At 42.3% G+C, this 18,422-nt stretch overlaps 3 protein-coding genes and 1 long non-coding RNA gene across 4 annotated transcripts; 1 reads left to right on the plus strand and 3 right to left on the minus strand.

Moving 5' to 3' along the window:
• Positions 1-6,599: 6,599 nt before the first annotated feature.
• Positions 6,600-6,879, minus strand: LOC146967927 (uncharacterized). Its single transcript, XR_015034438.1, has 2 exons — positions 6,834-6,879; positions 6,600-6,783 (listed from the first exon to the last, which is right to left on the minus strand). It is a non-coding gene; the product is annotated as an uncharacterized LOC146967927 (long non-coding RNA).
• A 17-nt stretch (positions 6,880-6,896) lies between these two features.
• Positions 6,897-12,405, plus strand: LOC146967928 (ras-related C3 botulinum toxin substrate 1). The gene is made up of 6 exons (XM_085762342.1): positions 6,897-7,101; positions 8,581-8,652; positions 8,842-8,959; positions 9,438-9,500; positions 10,269-10,428; positions 10,835-12,405. The coding sequence occupies exons 1-6, from the start codon at positions 7,067-7,069 to the stop codon at positions 10,963-10,965; spliced, it is 579 nt and encodes a 192-aa protein (XP_085618468.1). The 5' UTR covers positions 6,897-7,066; the 3' UTR covers positions 10,966-12,405.
• crym (crystallin, mu) lies at positions 12,203-15,011 on the minus strand. The gene is made up of 8 exons (XM_085762341.1): positions 14,755-15,011; positions 14,508-14,658; positions 14,341-14,403; positions 14,088-14,189; positions 13,238-13,421; positions 13,023-13,144; positions 12,828-12,912; positions 12,203-12,733 (listed from the first exon to the last, which is right to left on the minus strand). The coding sequence occupies exons 1-8, from the start codon at positions 14,910-14,912 to the stop codon at positions 12,660-12,662; spliced, it is 939 nt and encodes a 312-aa protein (XP_085618467.1). The 5' UTR covers positions 14,913-15,011; the 3' UTR covers positions 12,203-12,659.
• An 846-nt stretch (positions 15,012-15,857) lies between these two features.
• Positions 15,858-18,413, minus strand: snu13b (SNU13 homolog, small nuclear ribonucleoprotein b (U4/U6.U5)). The gene is made up of 3 exons (XM_085762289.1): positions 18,301-18,413; positions 17,083-17,231; positions 15,858-16,340 (listed from the first exon to the last, which is right to left on the minus strand). Exons 1-3 carry the CDS (start codon positions 18,411-18,413, stop codon positions 16,078-16,080), a joined length of 525 nt encoding a protein of 174 aa, XP_085618415.1. The 3' UTR covers positions 15,858-16,077.
• Positions 18,414-18,422: the final 9 nt, after the last annotated feature.

Genomic DNA, 18,422 nt, shown 5'->3' on the forward strand with positions numbered 1-18,422 from the left:
ATCGTTGGCAACAGCATCATGGCATCTTTTACTCAGTAAGTTTGGTCGGTGCAGGTTTGAAACAGATTTGTTCATTCAATTTTCATATATTTGTTTTACTCCTATAATGAGCCAGTAATTCACTTTAAAAGCAGAATCACTGTCCTGTTTTTTTCTTTTAACTGTTATGTAACGAAAATGGAAAATTGTACAATAATCCCTCCCTTCATTTCCATTTGATGGTACAATTACAGACACTTGTGCTTTCAAAGTCCACCTGCTGGCAGCACAGCCAGCGTGACATAACTGATGCATGTGTCCATTGTTTCATACAACAGGAATTACCTAAGCATTACTGGAAGCACAAGAAGTCCACCTTTACACACATTTACAGTCAGTGCAAATATTATGCTCATAACTTAAAGGACATTCATATACACATCCATCCATCCATCCATCCATCCATTGTCTATGCTTATAAATACAAACCTTTGATGGACAATACACAACAGTACATAGTGTCTTCACTCCAATTTGGTGAAATGGTTTAATTACCGTAAAATATTGATTAGTTCAGTGACAAACTCATGATCTCATCACATGTCACTGATCTAAATGCTGCTCCCTCCGGGGACATACTGTAAGTAAGAGCCTTTCCTGAAATGTCAAAAAAAAAAAAAAAAAATTCTCACTTCGCCGCTCTAACTGCAAATGGATGACAGCACATCACAGCTTTCCTCTCTTTCCTAAAAATAGAAAATTAATGGTTTCATTTTTTCCCCCTCAAATGCTCCAGGCATAAACAAATACTGACTCTACAGCATTGGTAGTTACAATTAATCTGCGGCAAGTTCCCATAAATTCCTGCTCACACCCCCTCACAGGCCCGCCTGTGGCAAGGCATCAAGCAGTCGGTTTCATACGATTCTTCAGAGGAACGTGACAGAAAAGTTTATTGGACACATATGACATCTTCATTAGCATCTCACTTCCTCTCACTGCCGGCACTTTCCCTTCACATGTAAATAAGGGGGTTGGGAGGCGAAGGCCGTCAGTTTTGGGAATAATCCTGTGTTGAGAGCAGATGTCCGGACCAGCACAGGAAGAGGCTCCATTTCCAGTTTCAGTGGAACCAAACAGGGCGGAGTTCAGCACAGGCTTTCTGCATCACTCAGTTTAATTATCCCCTCTGATCAGTGAAACACAGTTAGTTCATCTGTTCATCAGTGTTCACTGGGGCTGAGAGCATTTTGAAATGAAGCATCATCTTCCAAATGAAGTAAGACATGTGCCGGACAATCTCTTGTGAGTCAAACTGAAGATGGCTCATTTCATATTTCATGGGAAATTAAAATAGAAAAGATCAGAAAAAGTGAGGGCCAGCCTCTGTGTAACTCCGACTCCCTGATTAAGTTTTGAACCATAAACTTGACCTCAGTCTGACATCATCTTTGCCTGCACTGAAATGTAGTTGTATTTACTTTCTCCACTTACAAGCCAGCAGAAAATACTGCATGAATGCGCTCCATATTTCACTGGAAGCAGGTTTCTGCAAGGCAGCATGTGTCAGCCACATTACAGCTTCTCATGCACAGGGCCACAGAGCGGATGGACGGACCAGCGGCCATTACAGATCGCTACACATAGCCTGCTCCATAGGCTACATGCATGTGGTAGCAATTAATTTGACATTCTTTGCTAAGTTAAATCAAGTGGACAATCAAGTGAAGATATAATTTTACATAGCTCAAAATTATATTCTGCAAACCGCAGTTGACCATATCACAGTTTGACAGTGTTTACACAAAACTAGACAGTTACAATGTAGCTATTCTGAGCTATTTTGCCTCTATAGACCAAAAAGGAGTATACCGTAGGTTTACATCAGTCTTCTCATTCTACAACCAAGCCAGCAGCTAAATGCTAATGTTAGCATTCTAACACACAAAAAGAAATTGCTAAGATTGTAACATTCAGCAGGGTACTACTACATATTATATTATATGTTTATATGGTCTGCTGTGGTTTTGCATGTTTTTCCAATCAACACTTAACAAAGTAGCTTTAAGTAGCCTACAACTGAGACGAGTGAGAATAACCGCAGTCACGCAACTTCTAGTATTTTGTCTTGATTGTGGCCCCAGATAGAAACTGGGGTTTTTTTAAATAACAGTTTGGTCTCAGTCACAAAAAACAAACCTTATCTCATGAAAAGTCACCAAATATCAGCAAAACTACCTATTCATCATCTTCATTGCTGTTTTTTGTCACACTACAGTTTTCTAGCACACAGCCATATGCTTTAGGCTACTCTCTGGTGGTTATAGAATGAGTTTTCTGGGAAATGTAGTGGATTAAAAAAAAGAAAACCTTCAGAGAGAGAAATTTCTGAATTCGTCAAAAACAACCAGTGAAATCTGAAAGAACAAAACCGGCCATTCAGTACACACCATGGACCTCACACTCACACAAACCCACACACACTCCACTCTTGGCTGTCTCATATAATTGTGGAAGATCTCTGCTTTTTTACCTCCCCGGTGATGAGGATGTATTTCTGTCCTCCATATAGGCTCATTCAGAGTTTCATGCCCTGAACTCTCGTTGCACCCATCAGGGAAACGACCCTGGTGCTGTGGAACCGGATTCATCCAGTGCACTGCTTGGCCACAGTGGTGCAGCAGCAACGTTGAGAGCAAGTAACCTGCTTCATGACCCATGCTGTTATAATGAGGTACACGTTGAGCCATACATACATCATCAACGTTTTGTAGCTATGAAGGATTCATGATTTATTCTGAATGAGACCTGATTATTCAGTGTTTCCTCAGCCCTGTAATATCTCTGTTTGACATGTAGTGAAGTATTTGGTTCCTTGAATGAGACAGCTTCATGTTATAACAGGCTGCATTTATCTGGACTGTGTTTAGAAAATGGACCAAGTCAGCTACAGCTGATTTATCACCTCCTCTGGTACTGATTTGGTGCAACACATCTCGGGCTCTTTTAAAATTGTGATAACATTTCTAGTTGCATCGTTTGCGTTTGAGCATGGAGAGTGTCTGAAGAATTCCTGAATCCAGCGAGAACTATCTGCTATAGTCCCACACACATTCCTGCTAATGCAAACACACAAGAAATGTGACACACTTCCTTTCTCACAGTGGTGAAGAGAGTGGAGCAGGCCGTGCCGGTAAAGGAGGGAAACACAAGCAGAATGAGAAGGAGGACAAAGGAAACACGTGGGACGTCTTTCCAACTTGGAGCGAGAGTGCTGCGATCTGACCCATCGGCTGGAAACTTCCCCTCACATCCACCACGGCAGCATGTGACTCACCACAATCAATCTGATTGCAGAAATGACTCCAGCTCCCTGCCATCCCATGACTAAAGCTCTGTGTGTGCTGCCTGCCACCGCTGGTGCAGAGTCACTTCAGAAGAGCAGTTTTATTTTTAGGGAGTTTCTCAGCTGTAGTGGCCAGTGGTTAATAAACGAGCTGCGCAGAGTAAAAACTCCACTTCCTCCCGTCACAGCTCAACATGCAGTGGAGTTCGAGGTTTGGGGGATCTTGCAGAGAGCGTCTGGAGGCAATTCACGGCTTTCAAAGAATAAAAATGAATTGATTTCTTTTGCTGACACATTTTCAGGTGGAAAATAAATAGCAGAATACATATAGCTACAGATGTAGCTGTGCAATTGAGATAAACAAATATTTTACATATTTTTTACATATGAAAATGGGTTTTGGTAATAAACTATTATTATACTATACTATTACTATAGTGCATATACAGTAAAGAGCTTGGTGGAAAGATCAATAAGGAGAAGGGGAAGTGGAGTTCTATTTTAATACAGCTATGGCATAAAAAGTCGATTTTGTGAAACTCTCTTATCAGATCAAATTAGATGTGGTTTTAATGCACAGATAAATTCTCAGCAAAGCCATCACATGTGTTTGAGCTGCTAAAATATTCACAGCAATGCTCGTTATCAGGATCTTATTACAGCAATATAGGCTCTCATTGATCATGTGGGAACTAGAGATAGCAGCAGCTCAAATGCCACAGCCTCAGCCGGGCCCCCAGTGTGCTTCATGTGCTCAGTTCAGCTAAAATGATGAAATCATTAATAAGGGAATACCTTGTGAACACTTTGATCGTTCACTCTGTTCAAACTCTGGTCTTTCTCAGCGTTGTGTGGGAGCGGACATCCCGTGGACTGTTGTCTGTCATAGCGTTACATAGCACATTCAGGCATTTCACTGCTGATTGCCTGCAGAATGACTTAATCTGCCTCCTATGCAAATGAGGAGCGCAGTGACAGGGGCCATTAAGTCTCTGTGGTTATTTAGAGAAGTAATGGTTGGACATAATGAGCCGGTGAGATGTCTGTCTGAACGTGCAGCCTGACGGAGCTGCATGTGGTCTGAGGGCAACAGGGAGGCTGCAGGAGAGCCGAGCATGACGGAGCATAACGAGGCCTCGCCAACAACAACGCTTCAAGATCTAAAAACTCTCTCCACATTTAGCACATACGGAAATCTGTAATCTAATCATGTATCTTTTCCTCTTGATTATCAGTTGATCAGCTGCTTAAGCGTAATTGGAGTATTGTTTCAGTGTTTTTCAAAGCAAAAGCATGTGTATCAGATTAAATAATAATATGAGTGCTGTATGAGTTTGTATTGGCTTTTACTAATTATAATAATAGTATTTTTTTCTTTCTTGGGAAAGTGAGAGTCAAGTGAGATGACTGATACAACTCCTATGTCAGTAAACTAAATGTGAAGTTACTAGAAGTTGAGTGTTTACATCTGGAGTCAGAGTCTTTATTTAACTGGTTGAAAAACAGTCTGCTACTCCGAAGAGGTCAAATCAAAAAATATCTGATCTGTAGTCATGTGTACTGGAAAAAGGATATAATTGAATTAAAATGTCAGTATACAAGGCAGCCTGGAAAATAATTACAAATGTTAAACACAGACAAGCTGTCTTCAGAAGAGGTGCTCGCCACTGTTTGATCCAAAGTATGTTTGAAGCATTTAAAATGCCCAGCAGCAATGTAACTGATTTAAGACATAAATCCTGCTACATGTCCTACATGCCTCAGGGAAGATTTCCTCTAATGCCTTTTCTCAGTTGGACATCCCATAGTGTGACTCCACTGTGTTCTCCAGCCGACAGACAGACCCGTTTATCCTTCATTAATCTCTCCCCTGCTTTCACCCCCTCCCCACTTAATGATGACGTTCATCCTGTTAATGCGTTGTTTGCAGAAAAATCCCCCCAAAACATAATCCAGACTAAAAGTTGATAATGTCTTTGTGTGTGTGCGTGTGTGTGTGTGTGTGTGTGTGTGTGTGTGTGTGTGTGTGTGTGTGTGTGTGTGTGTGTGTGTGTGTGTGTGTGAGAGAGAGAGAGAGAGAGAAAGAGGGAGGGAAAGAGAGATGCAAGACTGTGGTGTTGCCATGGAGGCATTGATTGATTGATTAATGGAGGAATAACCCCATTTCAAAGATGGCTGAAGACTATGAATGGGAGAGAATGACGGTGTTTATATTTCCCACAGGTAGCCTGGTGATTCATTCAGTCTCATATCTGACCTTTCTGTGCTGTAAAACTGTAAAATACTGCTCTCTAGTGTTCACACACCAGACTGACTTGTGATTATGTTGCAATACTAAAGGAATTCACCAAACATTTTTTACAAGTAATGAAAGTAGAAAATTGCTTTACTTCATCAAATTAGCCAAATCCACTTAAAATGCTGTATTTGAAATATTCCCAATTCAAGTTTAATATAATGAAAGTGTGATTTAAATTTTTACAGAATTACTCCTTTGAAGGTGTTATAGGCTAATTGTGTTGTTGATATGCATTCTTTTATACAAATTACTTTATACACAGTGGCATTTTTAGTATTTAGTAAGATGCATCATTTATGATTGATTTTATTTACAAAGAAACAAGAATCTAAGGCTGTAATAAAAAGTCATATTTCCCCCTGTAGAATAAGTTAAACAGAAATAATGGAAGAACACACACTAATCCAAATAATATAGAAACTGTAGGCTATAACTGTGCAAATAAAAGTAAAGTTAGCATCCTCTATGTTGATAAAAAACATCACACATCATGCTTTCATAAATTAATGAACATTATAGCTATGTAGCCCACTTAAATCTAAAGCACAGAGTAGATTTAAATTCCAATCATTATACAGTAGGCTACAGGATTTTATTATTTACAGCTACATAGGCTACTGTACAAAATAAAAGCAACAGTGCCATTAAACATTTCCCTTCAATTTTTCATTAAAGAAATGTCTAATCATAAAAAATAAAACGACATAATTCTAACACAACTCCTAAATGCACTCAGAGCCTTTAGATTAGATTGATAAAGAGGTTTAGGTTTTAATTATTTCCTCCATTACTGTGATTAACACCAGCCTCGTTAGTTACTGTAGTCAGGTCCTGGTTGCTGTGGTAACCGGTAGATGGCGGCCTGGGACGCTCGTGCTGACCGGATGTGACTCGCAGGGATCTCGGAGCTGCAGCTTCTCCAAACTGTGGGCGTTTTTTCCCCACAATCTTCACTCCAGAGTCCCCTTTCATGTGTTTTCTCTTTTTCCTTTTCTGGGTGTTGCCTGCCTGTTTAGCCGGGGTGTCGCTGTGTGAAGAGGGCGAGTCAAACAAAGCAGTTCACTTCTGCATCGATAACGTTTTAAAGTTTTTGGAGAGCAGCCGAGGTCCCGTCATTTTGTGGTCGCTCCACTTTTCCAGGCCACACGGGACCGGTGCACTTTACTTTAGCCGCTGTTAGCTCGCTGTTAGCTCGCTAGGCTAACCGACACCCAGCCGCTGTTAGCCCGCTAGGCTAACCGACACCCAGCCGCTGTTAGCCCGCTGTTAGCTCGCTAGGCTAACCGACACCCAGCCGCTGTTAGCCCGCTAGGCTAACCGACACCCAGCCGCTGTTAGCCCGCTGTTAGCTCGCTAGGCTAACCGACACCCAGCCGCTGTTAGCCCGCTAGGCTAACCGGGCTAACCAGCCGCTGCGCCGTGTAGCTGGGTCACCGGCAGCGATGCAGGCCATAAAGTGTGTGGTGGTCGGGGACGGGTGAGTTAAAGAGTCCTTTTATTCTCACATTGACCCTTTAAATGTCCGAGTTTGACTCGACTTGAGCGTGAAATGCGGTAGTTTTTGGTTGACCCAGTTATCAACAGTTGGCTCGGGTTAACGTGCCAACATGGAGCGACAGCTGTTGTTGTGGCCGCGCTGCAGTCCAGCTGGGTCAGACAGATTTATCTGCATGCCCCGGTTAGGTGTGACTGGATGGGCCACAGTATGTCAGTCATTAGACCTGCCGCAGGCTGCCATGTCGACAGATACTGAAACACACCGCTACCACAGCGGGTTAAAGTTGTGGATTTATACTGCGTGACTTCTTGTGTTTGCTGTGTTTATTTTGTGCCTTTTTTTAATCAGCGTGATAGACTGATCTGACACCCCTGACCTTGGAAGAATTTATTTATTTATTTGTATGTGTTCAATGCAAAAGACAAGTCACAGCCCATTTAGGCTAACTGATTTGATAATGCTAAGACGCCTCAGTAATAATGTCTTGTGTAATGGAAGAGATAAGAGCACACGCAGCTAGACCTCACATTGTTATCCAACTGTTTCTTGCACATCATCAACTACAAACATCATTCTTATTTATTATATTATGTTATTTTTTTCGTCAATCTTTTACTTTTTCATTACTACTAAAACTGTGCAAATGCATTATCGAGCCACACTCATCAAATGAACAGATGCTGTGTCAAATGAGCTGCTTTATTTAATTGTAAAAATTGCCTCTATGACCAGATTTAGTCGAAAATGTTGTATTGGTTGACCATATAACTTATAACACAAAGCAATTTCAAAATCTATGTCAGGACAAACATCACATAATCACACTTGTACTGTTTTTATTGTTTGACTTATGCTTTATCCCATACAGGAAACTTTATCCAGACTAGGTACACTGTAGCTCAGATTATTGGCTGTTAGGACACTGCTTCTTTAAACCAAAGGTTTTAACTAGTTAAGTAATACCTTCAAACATAAAGAAAGCACCACCTGAGCACTAGTGACACTAATGTCACAGACTAGAGTGTCTAATGTTTTGTCAGAGGTAAATGATCAAATAATCAGTAAGACAGCCAGTCTGTAAAAAATCCATATGATTGTAGGAGACACACCCACAGTGAAGCTAAAAGCTCATTTGGTAAAGAAAGAATAAGGTTGGTGATCTTTCAGGCTGAACTTGACTCAGATGAGTTGTTAACCTGCCAGACAAGCAGCGGTCAACACATCACTCTTCTGTCCCAGTATCATCAAACAAGCTTGTGGACCTTTTTTGTTGTGGATTACAGAATTTTTGTGGGACCGGTTAAACCTGCAGTTTGTACTATAGATAGTAAACAGCTGTTTTAATGTCACTGTGTAGACTACACAATAACTATTGATAAGTATAAATTGATGATTTATCATTGAGTCTTGGGTATTTATCACTGTATTTACCAAACCCGCCCTCCTCTCTCCTCCCAGGGCTGTGGGTAAAACATGCCTGCTCATCAGCTACACTACCAATGCCTTTCCTGGAGAGTACATCCCCACAGTGTAAGTAACATCCCTGTAGCTCACCACACCTACAGTTCACTACGGGGAAGCTAACAGTCAAATTAATGCATAGGCATAGTAAACCCTGAGCAGTTTGTCATCAACTCTATGTCCTCATTCTATCATACTTTACAATGATGTGCATTCTTCTTTTAACTTTAAACTTAATCTCCACCTCCTTTCCTACAGCTTCGACAACTACTCTGCCAATGTGATGGTTGATGGGAAACCAGTGAACCTGGGGCTGTGGGACACAGCAGGACAGGAGGACTACGACAGGCTCAGGCCACTGTCCTACCCACAGACAGTATGTATAGATACACACACCAGCAGTAACAACTGCCTGACTCTGTCCACTGTCCTGCTCAGACTCGTATCAGCCAAACAATGTTGGCATGGATGCTGTTTTCACTTTGCCAGCATTGATTTGGAGTCATTCACTGGCCTGCAACACTTTATATAGAGTCTGTGCACTCAGCAGAGCAGAGCCTCGTATCCACAGTACCTATACACTGTCTGGAGGAAGTGAAAGGGAGCTCTTGTTTGCCCTCTTTGTCCTTTGACCAACAAAGTGGTCTCTGTGCCAAGACTCATAGGAAGCTGAAAGTGGGAGTTTGTATTTAAGCAACAGGATCAGCTCACAATTGGATTCATGAATGTTTTATTTAATTTGATAATTATTGGATTAGTATTTCAGTTTTAATGGAAACAATGGAAATCTTAGAATGAACGTTTGTCTCTTGTGATGTTGGCGTTGGCTAATGGTGTCATATTTCTCTCCTCAGGACGTGTTTCTGATTTGCTTCTCCCTTGTCAGTCCAGCTTCCTTTGAAAACGTCCGTGCCAAGGTGAGAACAATCTGCTCTTTAAAGCTTTCTCAGCATTTACCCTCACTGCAAGCACACATCCCAACACATCCCAAAAACTCATTAACTCTTTTCCACATAGTTTCCTATGTTTCTGATTCCTCAGATTAGGTTGGGTGGAGAAGGAATTGACGCAAGTTTGTCAGTGACCCAGATATGGGATTTTGGCCGTTGTTTACATTTTTCAGACTTGGCTATAAAAGTATAGCTTTACTCTTGGGATTTTAGATTCCCATAACAGACATCTTATTTTTCACCCCTTATTGCACAGTTGCTTACATAAATTGATTTTCAGCTCTGGTCACAATCTCATGATAATAAATGTATTTCTATATATTTAATTTCCCCTTTAATCATGCAGCCTTGAAAACAAAAATATATTGTCATGCAAAAACAGTCAAAGTTGATCAACAGTAAGTTGGCCCATGTGTTGATAGTATTTTGATACAGTTGTTTTAAATATAATTGAATTATTTGTTGCTTTTTTCCCCTTCAAGCAATTCAATAGAACAGATAAATTGAGGGGGATTATTTGAATTCAGATGGTAAAGTGAGATAAATATCATGTGTCGTGACTCATTACATTAAGGAGGGCTTTGTGTGAGTTCCTCAGAGATCACATCATGTTGAATTTGGACAACAACCAGGAAACTTGGAGAGAAATCTATTCTTTTGGAAATCCACCCACATCCCACGCGGTGTCAAACTGTCGGTCTGTATCGAGCCTCTGACTCTGTCCTCCCCCTGCAGTGGTACCCTGAGGTGAGACACCACTGCCCCAACACGCCCATCATCCTGGTGGGCACCAAGCTGGACCTGAGAGACGACAAGGACACCATCGAGAAGCTCAAGGAAAAGAAGCTCTCCCCCATCATCTACCCTCAAGGCTTGGCCATGGCTAAAGAAATAAGTCAGTTGATGCTCAGCACATTGACATTTACGATCATCCATCTTCAAATTACAATAACAGTTAAAAAAAGAAAAGAAAAAAGTTTTAAACTGATAGATCCTTTTTCTGAAGCCATAAAAATTCAAAAATCAAATTTTTCTAATTGCATCATGCAAATGTATTAAGTTCACACCATAGTGGTACCACCCCATATTTTTAGAAAGCAAAATGATGCCGAATTTGTCCACCATTGTTGATATTTTAAGATTTATTTTTGATCTGCACATCTTCCTACTTTGCAATTTTTCAGTTGCTAGTTTATGTAACTAAAGTTGTAGAATATTTTTTGGACTTAATGCTCATGCTTCATGCAAAAGTAAAACAATGTCATGACTGACTGTGTTTCCCTGTTTCTCCTCTGGTCCAGGTGCTGTGAAATATCTGGAGTGTTCAGCTTTGACGCAGCGCGGCCTTAAGACAGTGTTTGATGAAGCCATCAGGGCGGTCCTGTGCCCCCCACCCATCAAGAAGAGGAAGAGGAAGTGCAGGATATTGTAATGGAGAAGCACAGGGAGTAGAAAATAAGTCTGCAGTCAGAACTCGCCTTCTCGGAGGGAAGAGGATGATGTTGAGGTTTCCCAAATATCTGTTCACCCCAGTGTCTTTGCTTATTTAGAAGCTCTGGTAGATCAGTCTTCCATCCGAAAGAACTTCACAGATCTAAGCAGCACGGACAGATTTCAGTCAAATCTGGCCCGTGGGTTCTTACATCTGTTAAGTCCTTTCAGATAGACAGGAATGAAGTGACTTTGCCTAGGCCTTGGGGAATGTGAGGGTGGGGGTTGATTTGGGATCTGGGGTTGATTAAGGAGAAAGAGGGAGGGTTTTACAAAAAGAGAAAAAAACATTAATGTCATTTTTCCTCAGACATTGTGAAGAAACACTACTTGAACGTGAATTTACCAAGAAGTTACCCTAGATTTAACTCTATAACAGAAGGAGGTCCTGCACTGCGCTCTCTCCCCTACACACTAAGAGATTCCTGCTGCCTTGATGAAATTCTACTTTGAGATGAATCTTTTTTTTAGAAGCTCTAATTTCTCCTTTTTTTTCATTGTCAGTCTGTTGTCAGCCGTGGTTTGACGGACCGTTTTGTTTACATGTGTCATCTGACGAGACTGAGGCGCTGCCAAAACTCAGTCGACGGTCATCACGTTGTAGTCACTCCAAGAACACTAAAATGTTGTTTTTCTTCCTTTTACTTTTGTTTTAACCTTCCATCAGTGCAGTTATGAAGAAATGGTTTAACCCTTAAATGATTAGAGTTATAACGTGTTGTAGCAGCTGCTAAGTTAAATAGTAATTATACATTATACAGTCTGATAGATATTTAACAGATTATTATCTTCTTTTGTTCCTAAAAGCTTTCTAGATAAATCACTGCTCCCCCCTCACTCTGTGATAAATGAATACACAGTGTTTTATGACTGACAGTCGGGCATGTGAAGGTACAGTTCAACCACCGCTGCTGCGTTGGCTCGGTCTCTATTTAACTGTAAAAGTTTTATCCATCATTTCAAGTTTTCACTAAGTTCTTGCTCAGAAAGTGCTTTTAACAGTCGGCTTTTTACTCAGTACGTGATGCTAATTGCCGTCATCATGGTGTGTGACCATATCATTTTGACCCCATCTATTGCTGTGTTTTATGAAGTCTATGAGCCAGTTGTCTCAGCATTTCATGGTCGTGACTCATTTTGCCGTCTTTGTTGTACAACATGACCTTGAGCAGTAAATATTCAGCAGTTGCATTTTATTTTGAAATGAGCAATGATCAAATTGCATGGGTGCTCTGGGGAATCACAGTAAATCTGGACTCTTTATCAGTGTTTCAGTGGCACAGGTGAAGTGCACATGTGGATTTACTTTCTTGCTAAATGTGGTTTCATTTTCACATAGTAATATGCTGATTTTTTTTTAAGCAAATAAATTTTTTTGAAAATGATATGTTCTGTTTCTTTAAAGTTTGTTTAGATCTAACATATAGTGTAAAATTTCAGTCACTCACAATAACAAAGTTGATTTTCAGTGGTAAAAAAAGACAAACAGCTGGAATCATCATATACTTGACTATATGATTAATGGACTAATCATTTCAGTACAAAATTTAGCATCAGGTTGTTTTTTTATCGTCTTCATCATGATCAGCTTGTGTACCACAGTGGTCAAACAGAGGACTGAGCTCCATGGACACCTCATGGTTGGCTGTTTTTGACTTTCCATTGGTCAAATACCAACTTGGCGGACACTGCATCCTGAACTCCCATTCCTGTCATAAAAAACACATTCAGTTCCACCAAAGTCCAGTTAGAAACTGGAAAAGTACTTTCCACACTGAAAGGATTTATATAGCAGGAGTTTACCGAGGGATTTGAACACAGTGGTCTTCTCTCTGTGAGCAGGTTTTGTCCCGTTTATGACCTCTCCGAGCTCTGCAAACACCTCCACCTGGAAACGAGACCACAGTCATCTTTTCCACACGTCCTTCACAGGGAGGCAGCAGCGACACGCCTCGGTGATCTGATCTAGTCCGCCTGAAAGCACGATTACACACTGACCCCAGAGAGAATGACATCACCAGACTCGGTCATCGCTCCCTCTCTGCTGTCGGTGTACACCACGGCCTCCTTCATCAACACGTCATCCAGCTCCCTCCAGTTTGGCCTGCAGGCGCCCACAGCTGCTCAGCAACAGGAGAGAAAGCTGTAAAACCATCACTTTATCCAGAATAAACCTGAATAATATGTCCTTGTCCTGGGTTATTGCCCCTCACCTGCCACGTGGGCTCCTGGTTTGACCCACTGGCCGAAGAGCAGCGGCTCAGTGCTCCTGGTGGCTGTTACTATGGCGTCAGCCCCCTCCACCGCCGCCTCCACAGACACACACGGCCTCACAGGACCTGAGACGGAGCGGCTGAACGTCTCACACCGCTCTCTGCTGCGGCTCCACACACGCACCTGGAGAGGAAGAAACAAGAACAGTCTCACAACATCATGTTCACAGCAGCCAAAAAACATTCTGATGTTAAAGCAGAAGTCAGGTGAATGTTTGTGTTTGTATAAGTCTTAAATAGTTGTATCTTCAGACAGCAATCACTTCTATAGAGTGTTTGGTCTGAAACACGGGTCTGTCAGTCACTCTGCTCTGCTCTGAGCCCAGGAGAAAACTTTCCTTGTATCCTACAACCTTTATCCAATGAGGAGAGAGAACGGCATAAAGGGGCAGTCCTCTCTGTGTGTGCAGCCAAGGGATGCACGTGAATGTGGTGACGTAGGGACGAGGACCAATAGATCCATGACGAGGGCGGGGGCTGCTAACTCCATCGGCTGACAAGACGTAGCCAAAACCACCGGATCGCTGACTTCTGCTTTAAAACCTCCTCCTTTTATTCTAACAATTTGATTTTGAGCCACTAACAGGATATTGGGGGCGGGGCTACCAACCCAATTCATTTAACACAAACATGTCTGTGTTTGTGCTTGGAGTGTTTCTGGGGGCCACAAACAAAATATTGTTTTGGGCCACCAAAATCCTGGGGCCGGCCCTGTCCATTATATTGCCCTGAACTTTGTTCTGTTCAGATTTGCTCTTTGCACATGCACAAGATAGTTTTGTGGCGCTACCTCTTTAAATGAGAACATTTCAGTGAAGACGTTGTAATGGCTCAGGGCCTGATGTCCAGTCCCCAGGATGGCCAACACCTCCGCGTCTGGACGCATCAGCAGCTGCAGGACAGAGTCACAGGACAGAGTCATGGAGCATCAGTGCAACAGTAGAAAACAGAAGTGTGTTGTTTAAATGTGAAGCAGGTTGCACCCAGAGACTGCAGGTTGCACCCGTAGACTGCAGGTTGCACCCAGAGACTGCAGGTTGCACCTTAGCAGAGATCGCTGAGGCTGCAGCGGTCCTCATGGCCGTGATGACCTCTCCACCCAGGACCTGCAGCAGGTGGAGGGAAACATGTTACATGCTGACTGCTCTGAATGAAAGTCTCCACACTGTGATGATGTGATGATGTGATGATGTGATCAGTGTGAACTCACAGCCTTGACGGTCCCGTGCTCCGGGTCCAGCAGCAGCACCGTGGCCTGGGTGGACGGTAGAGTGGACCCCTCCTCCCTCTGGTAGAAACACACCAGCTTAGTGCAGAGGAGCCCGTCGTGCTCGATGTAGGCAGGCATCACTCCCAGGAAGCTGGGAATGAGTGGCAGCAGTAAGACTGTAAATGTTTGACTGGTTGACTGTAGCCTACCTCTGCTCTGCTGCAGTGTGTGTGGCTCGAGCCCTCACCCGTTGTGCCTCTGCAGGGGCACGGTGCAGCGGACCGGCTGGACCACCTGCCCCCTGGAGAACTGCCCCAGAGCCCCCTCCAGCCGGGGCAGCAGCTCTCTGTACCGCAGCAGGCCCGCGACCTCCCGCTCAGAGATGATGACAGGGCAGTCAGCCATGGTTAATGCGCTACGGACCTAAAACGCACCACCTTTGCTGCGTTTAATGGCGCAAAAGCTTTTACGCAAAGACCTTTACAGTCTATGGTAAAGACCCCCGCGGCGCAGACTTTTGGAAACGTTCTCACCTTCGTCCAACTTTGCAGAGTTAGGGTTAAGGTCCCCGGTTGGACTTCAGGACTTCAGTCACATGGGCGGAAACATAACGGAGGTTTAGCGCCACCCTCCCTGTTCCCACACTGCAGCCTCCAACCACAGCGAGGCCTTCACGGCACCACCCAGGAAAACAACACGACCACCTCGTCTTTTTAAAGGTGAACCGATAATATAATACATCCATGAGGTGAACGTGGGCTGCTGCTGCTACCGGGGAGTGTAGGGAAGCCCCCGAGGGACACAGCGCAACAATTCAATCAATACAGCTGTGCCACTGCAATAACCTAAAACCCTTATGGCACTCATGTAAATAAATCCAAGTCATATTAAATAAGCACATTTAGAAAGAACATTTCACATTCCTTTTTCATTGGGGATCACATTATACCTTTTTAAAAAAAAATGATACTACAATGTTACATTTTACTGTTCTTTTACAAAAGACTCAGAGTAAATCTCATCCCACTGCCTGCAATAGTGATGAAGCCATTCCTTAAGTCATTTTTTCATAGAAAACAGTCTGCCTTAGTTTTATATGTACAATTTAATACAAGTGACCTCCAAAGAGACACTGTATGTTATAAAAATAAAAAAAAAGATTTCCAAGTTAGGGTCTTCTGTTATAATTCATGGAAGTTTTCATACCACATTGTTAAGTGACCAGTGTAACATGCTGACAACCAAAACATTACTTTCATGGGTTGCAATGAAACAAAGGTGTCCAGGTGACTTTGGGCTGACGCTTTATGACATAATATGAATAAAACATTAAAGACTACAAGGGAAACGTGATGTTTAAATAAAAAATGATTTTATTATGAATCCAGTGATGTCATAGCAAACTGAAACACTGAAGACGATGTGATCTTCAAAAAGATAAAAAATAAAACGACAGCTATGTTTTCTTTTCATGTATAACATCTGTTTTGTCATCAAACAGAAAATGGGTTACTCTTAAATTGGAATATCTCCTTCTTCAGGAGATCTGGTCACAACAGTGCAATAACGCTCACACGAGCAGTCTCTCAATCGCCATCTGAACAGACTGAATCTGGGGCTTGAGCTGAGACCCCTCCTTTATGGTGACAGAGGTAGCGATGACGGGGCGGGACACCCCGCAGGCCCGGCCCAAGGCCTGCTTGGAGCGGACAAACACGTACGGGACGTTCTTGTCCTCACAGAGTAGTGGCAGGTGGAGGATGATCTCCAGTGGTTCGGCATCAGCAGCCATCACGATGAACTCAGCGATGCCTCTGTTCAGGGTTTTAGTGGCTGGAGAAGAAGCAAGAGAAATGTAAAAATGTTAAGTTTCTCAAATAGATGCACAATTCTGACTAATCTCACTGGTTGCTGATTAGCAATTGTCTTCTAATTTTAGACCAAAGCACAGATTCTGCATGATGCTCTCAACACAGATAATTCTGACCCTTATGACAATTGGTCATAATCATTGGGATAATATTGGTTTCCCTACAGTTGATGCACTAAAACAATCTACATTTTCTCCAGAAGTGTGGACTTATGACCGAATATTATTAATAATCTGAAAACCATCAAGCTCATTCCACTTGGGCAACTTTTTAGCACCATCAACTGCAATAAAATGTCTTTGGACCAATGGCACAGGGCCACAACTACCTGCCTTATTGATTATTCTATCGGTTTAAAAACACCATTAAAAAGTGGCATATACTGATTAAAACTTCTCATAGCCCAAAGTCATGTATTTTTTCCAGCCAACTGTTCAAAAACAATCACTGCTTCATTTCCTGTAGGAAATAAACACATTTTAGTGCTTTGCAGTTCTACTATTAAGTAAATTGTTTAAGTGCAGTTCCTGTTCAGGGTCTTTTAAATAGGTCTGTGAATGCCATGCTGTCGACCTGAAGGTGCACCACGTTTCACTGGCTCCACCGATGTGAGGTTATCATAACAGACTACGATGCTGTTGGAGAAGTTAGTTTTTCCTAGTTATATGTTAGTTATATAGTTATATGTTAGTGTGATTGCTCACCCTCGTTAGCCCCCTTCCTCAGCTGCTTGTAGTTGGAGGCTTGCTGCACCAGGTCCAGGATGGTTTTGGTCAGCGTGGCGTCGGCCAGCGGGTAGGCCTTGGGGTTCACCTGAGGTTCAGTCTGGTCACGGCACAAGAAACAAAAAGAAAAGTCACATTAAGCACAAAAGGGCGCTTCATTTTAACTAATATCTGCGGGTGTGTAACTTTGACTCTCAGATTAGTTCCCTGTGCGGTCCTGTTTCCTCAGGTTGCTAGGAGTTAGCTTGTGTGCTAGCATGCTCGTTCATCAGGAGCTCACTCACCATGTTCAGTTGTTTTCTCTAGTCCGGCCCTCTCGGCGAAGTGCTTCACGGAGGACTATTGCCTTCTGAACGTCTAAAGGGGGAACGAGAGTCGAGATAGTGGGTTTGTAAGTATTCTTCAGTAACGACACAAAGTCTGAGAGCTGAGTTACATGCAGCCAGCCGCGAGACCAAACGTTCACCGCACGTGTGAGCGGAGCAGCGGACGCGCATGCGCAGTAGAGACGCACGTTGGAAACGACAGGAAATACTTTTTAGTAATAAAAACAAGGATTTCCTGTCAGAAAGTTCGAGTTGAATTCCTTAATTTTTAACGTACTAAGTCTATGAATACATATCCAGAGAGGAAGGTATTCTTCTGCGTGTTGTTCTACTCGTAATATGTTTTTTATCCTTTATTAATAATACAAATCAGTACTCTTGACTCTTTAACGAGTCTTGTGGATGCTAATGCAAATACATTTTACGCCATTGCGGAACCTTTCTACACATATGTAGGGGCCTGTACATTTATTTGCTATATAATTGTGTGTGTGTTTTTTTTATTTTTTTTTATTGAAGTATCTTCAAAATACAAACATTAAAGGCGCATTGATAACAGATAAATTCACAGTGCTGAATCAGCTATCTTGATCAATCAAGAACAAAAAGAAAAAGAAAAGAGAACGTGAGGGTCTCAGTCCAGTAAATAAGTCCAGCAAAGAAAATAACTTTAGGGCATTTTTTTTTTGCTTTTCATGTAATGCAAAGATTTTTTATACATTCTGAGTTCGTTTATCCATTGAAGTGGGGTTTTACTTTGAGGTATTTATTTATTTATCTGTTGATGAAATGTTTTCATAGGGAAATTAAAATGTTCACCAAAAAGTCCAAGTTCTTTTACTGTAGATATAATAGTGTGTTATGGGCTTACTGTTTTGTCTCCATGGCAGCAGAGGGCGCAGTCTCATTGGCTGCGCAGTAGTTCTGCGTGGAGGCGCCGCTGAGCCGCTGAGCATGCTGGGTAGGGCACTTTGAAGCGGCCATATTGGCTCT

The sequence above is a fragment of the Trachurus japonicus genome, chromosome 19 (genome assembly GCF_045865225.1).
Source record: "Trachurus japonicus isolate A0001 chromosome 19, Traja_1.0".
Classification (NCBI taxonomy): Eukaryota; Metazoa; Chordata; class Actinopteri; order Carangiformes; family Carangidae; genus Trachurus; species Trachurus japonicus.

What these genes read in the sequence shown, in the direction of transcription:
- LOC146967928 (XM_085762342.1), top strand. Translation starts at nt 7,067, where the DNA reads ATGCAGGCCATAAAGTGTGTGGTGGTCGGGGACGG. An exon ending in GGAGAGTACATCCCCACAGT is followed by an intron (nt 8,653 to 8,841) that starts GTAAGTAACATC and finishes CCTTTCCTACAG; the next exon opens with CTTCGACAACTACTCTGCCA. An exon ending in CACTGTCCTACCCACAGACA is followed by an intron (nt 8,960 to 9,437) that starts GTATGTATAGAT and finishes TTCTCTCCTCAG; the next exon opens with GACGTGTTTCTGATTTGCTT.
- crym (XM_085762341.1), bottom strand. Translation starts at nt 14,912, where the DNA reads ATGGCTGACTGCCCTGTCATCATCTCTGAGCGGGAGGTCGCGGGCCTG. An exon ending in CCTCAGCGATCTCTGCTAAG is followed by an intron (nt 14,190 to 14,340) that starts GTGCAACCTGCA and finishes TCTGTCCTGCAG; the next exon opens with CTGCTGATGCGTCCAGACGC. An exon ending in AAATGTTCTCATTTAAAGAG is followed by an intron (nt 13,422 to 14,087) that starts GTAGCGCCACAA and finishes CTTCCTCTCCAG; the next exon opens with GTGCGTGTGTGGAGCCGCAG.
- snu13b (XM_085762289.1), bottom strand. Translation starts at nt 18,413, where the DNA reads ATGGCCGCTTCAAAGTGCCCTACCCAGCATGCTCAGCGGCTCAGCGGC. An exon ending in GCTGCCATGGAGACAAAACA is followed by an intron (nt 17,232 to 18,300) that starts GTAAGCCCATAA and finishes TTAATGTGACTT; the next exon opens with TTCTTTTTGTTTCTTGTGCC. An exon ending in GAGGAAGGGGGCTAACGAGG is followed by an intron (nt 16,341 to 17,082) that starts GTGAGCAATCAC and finishes CTTCTTCTCCAG; the next exon opens with CCACTAAAACCCTGAACAGA.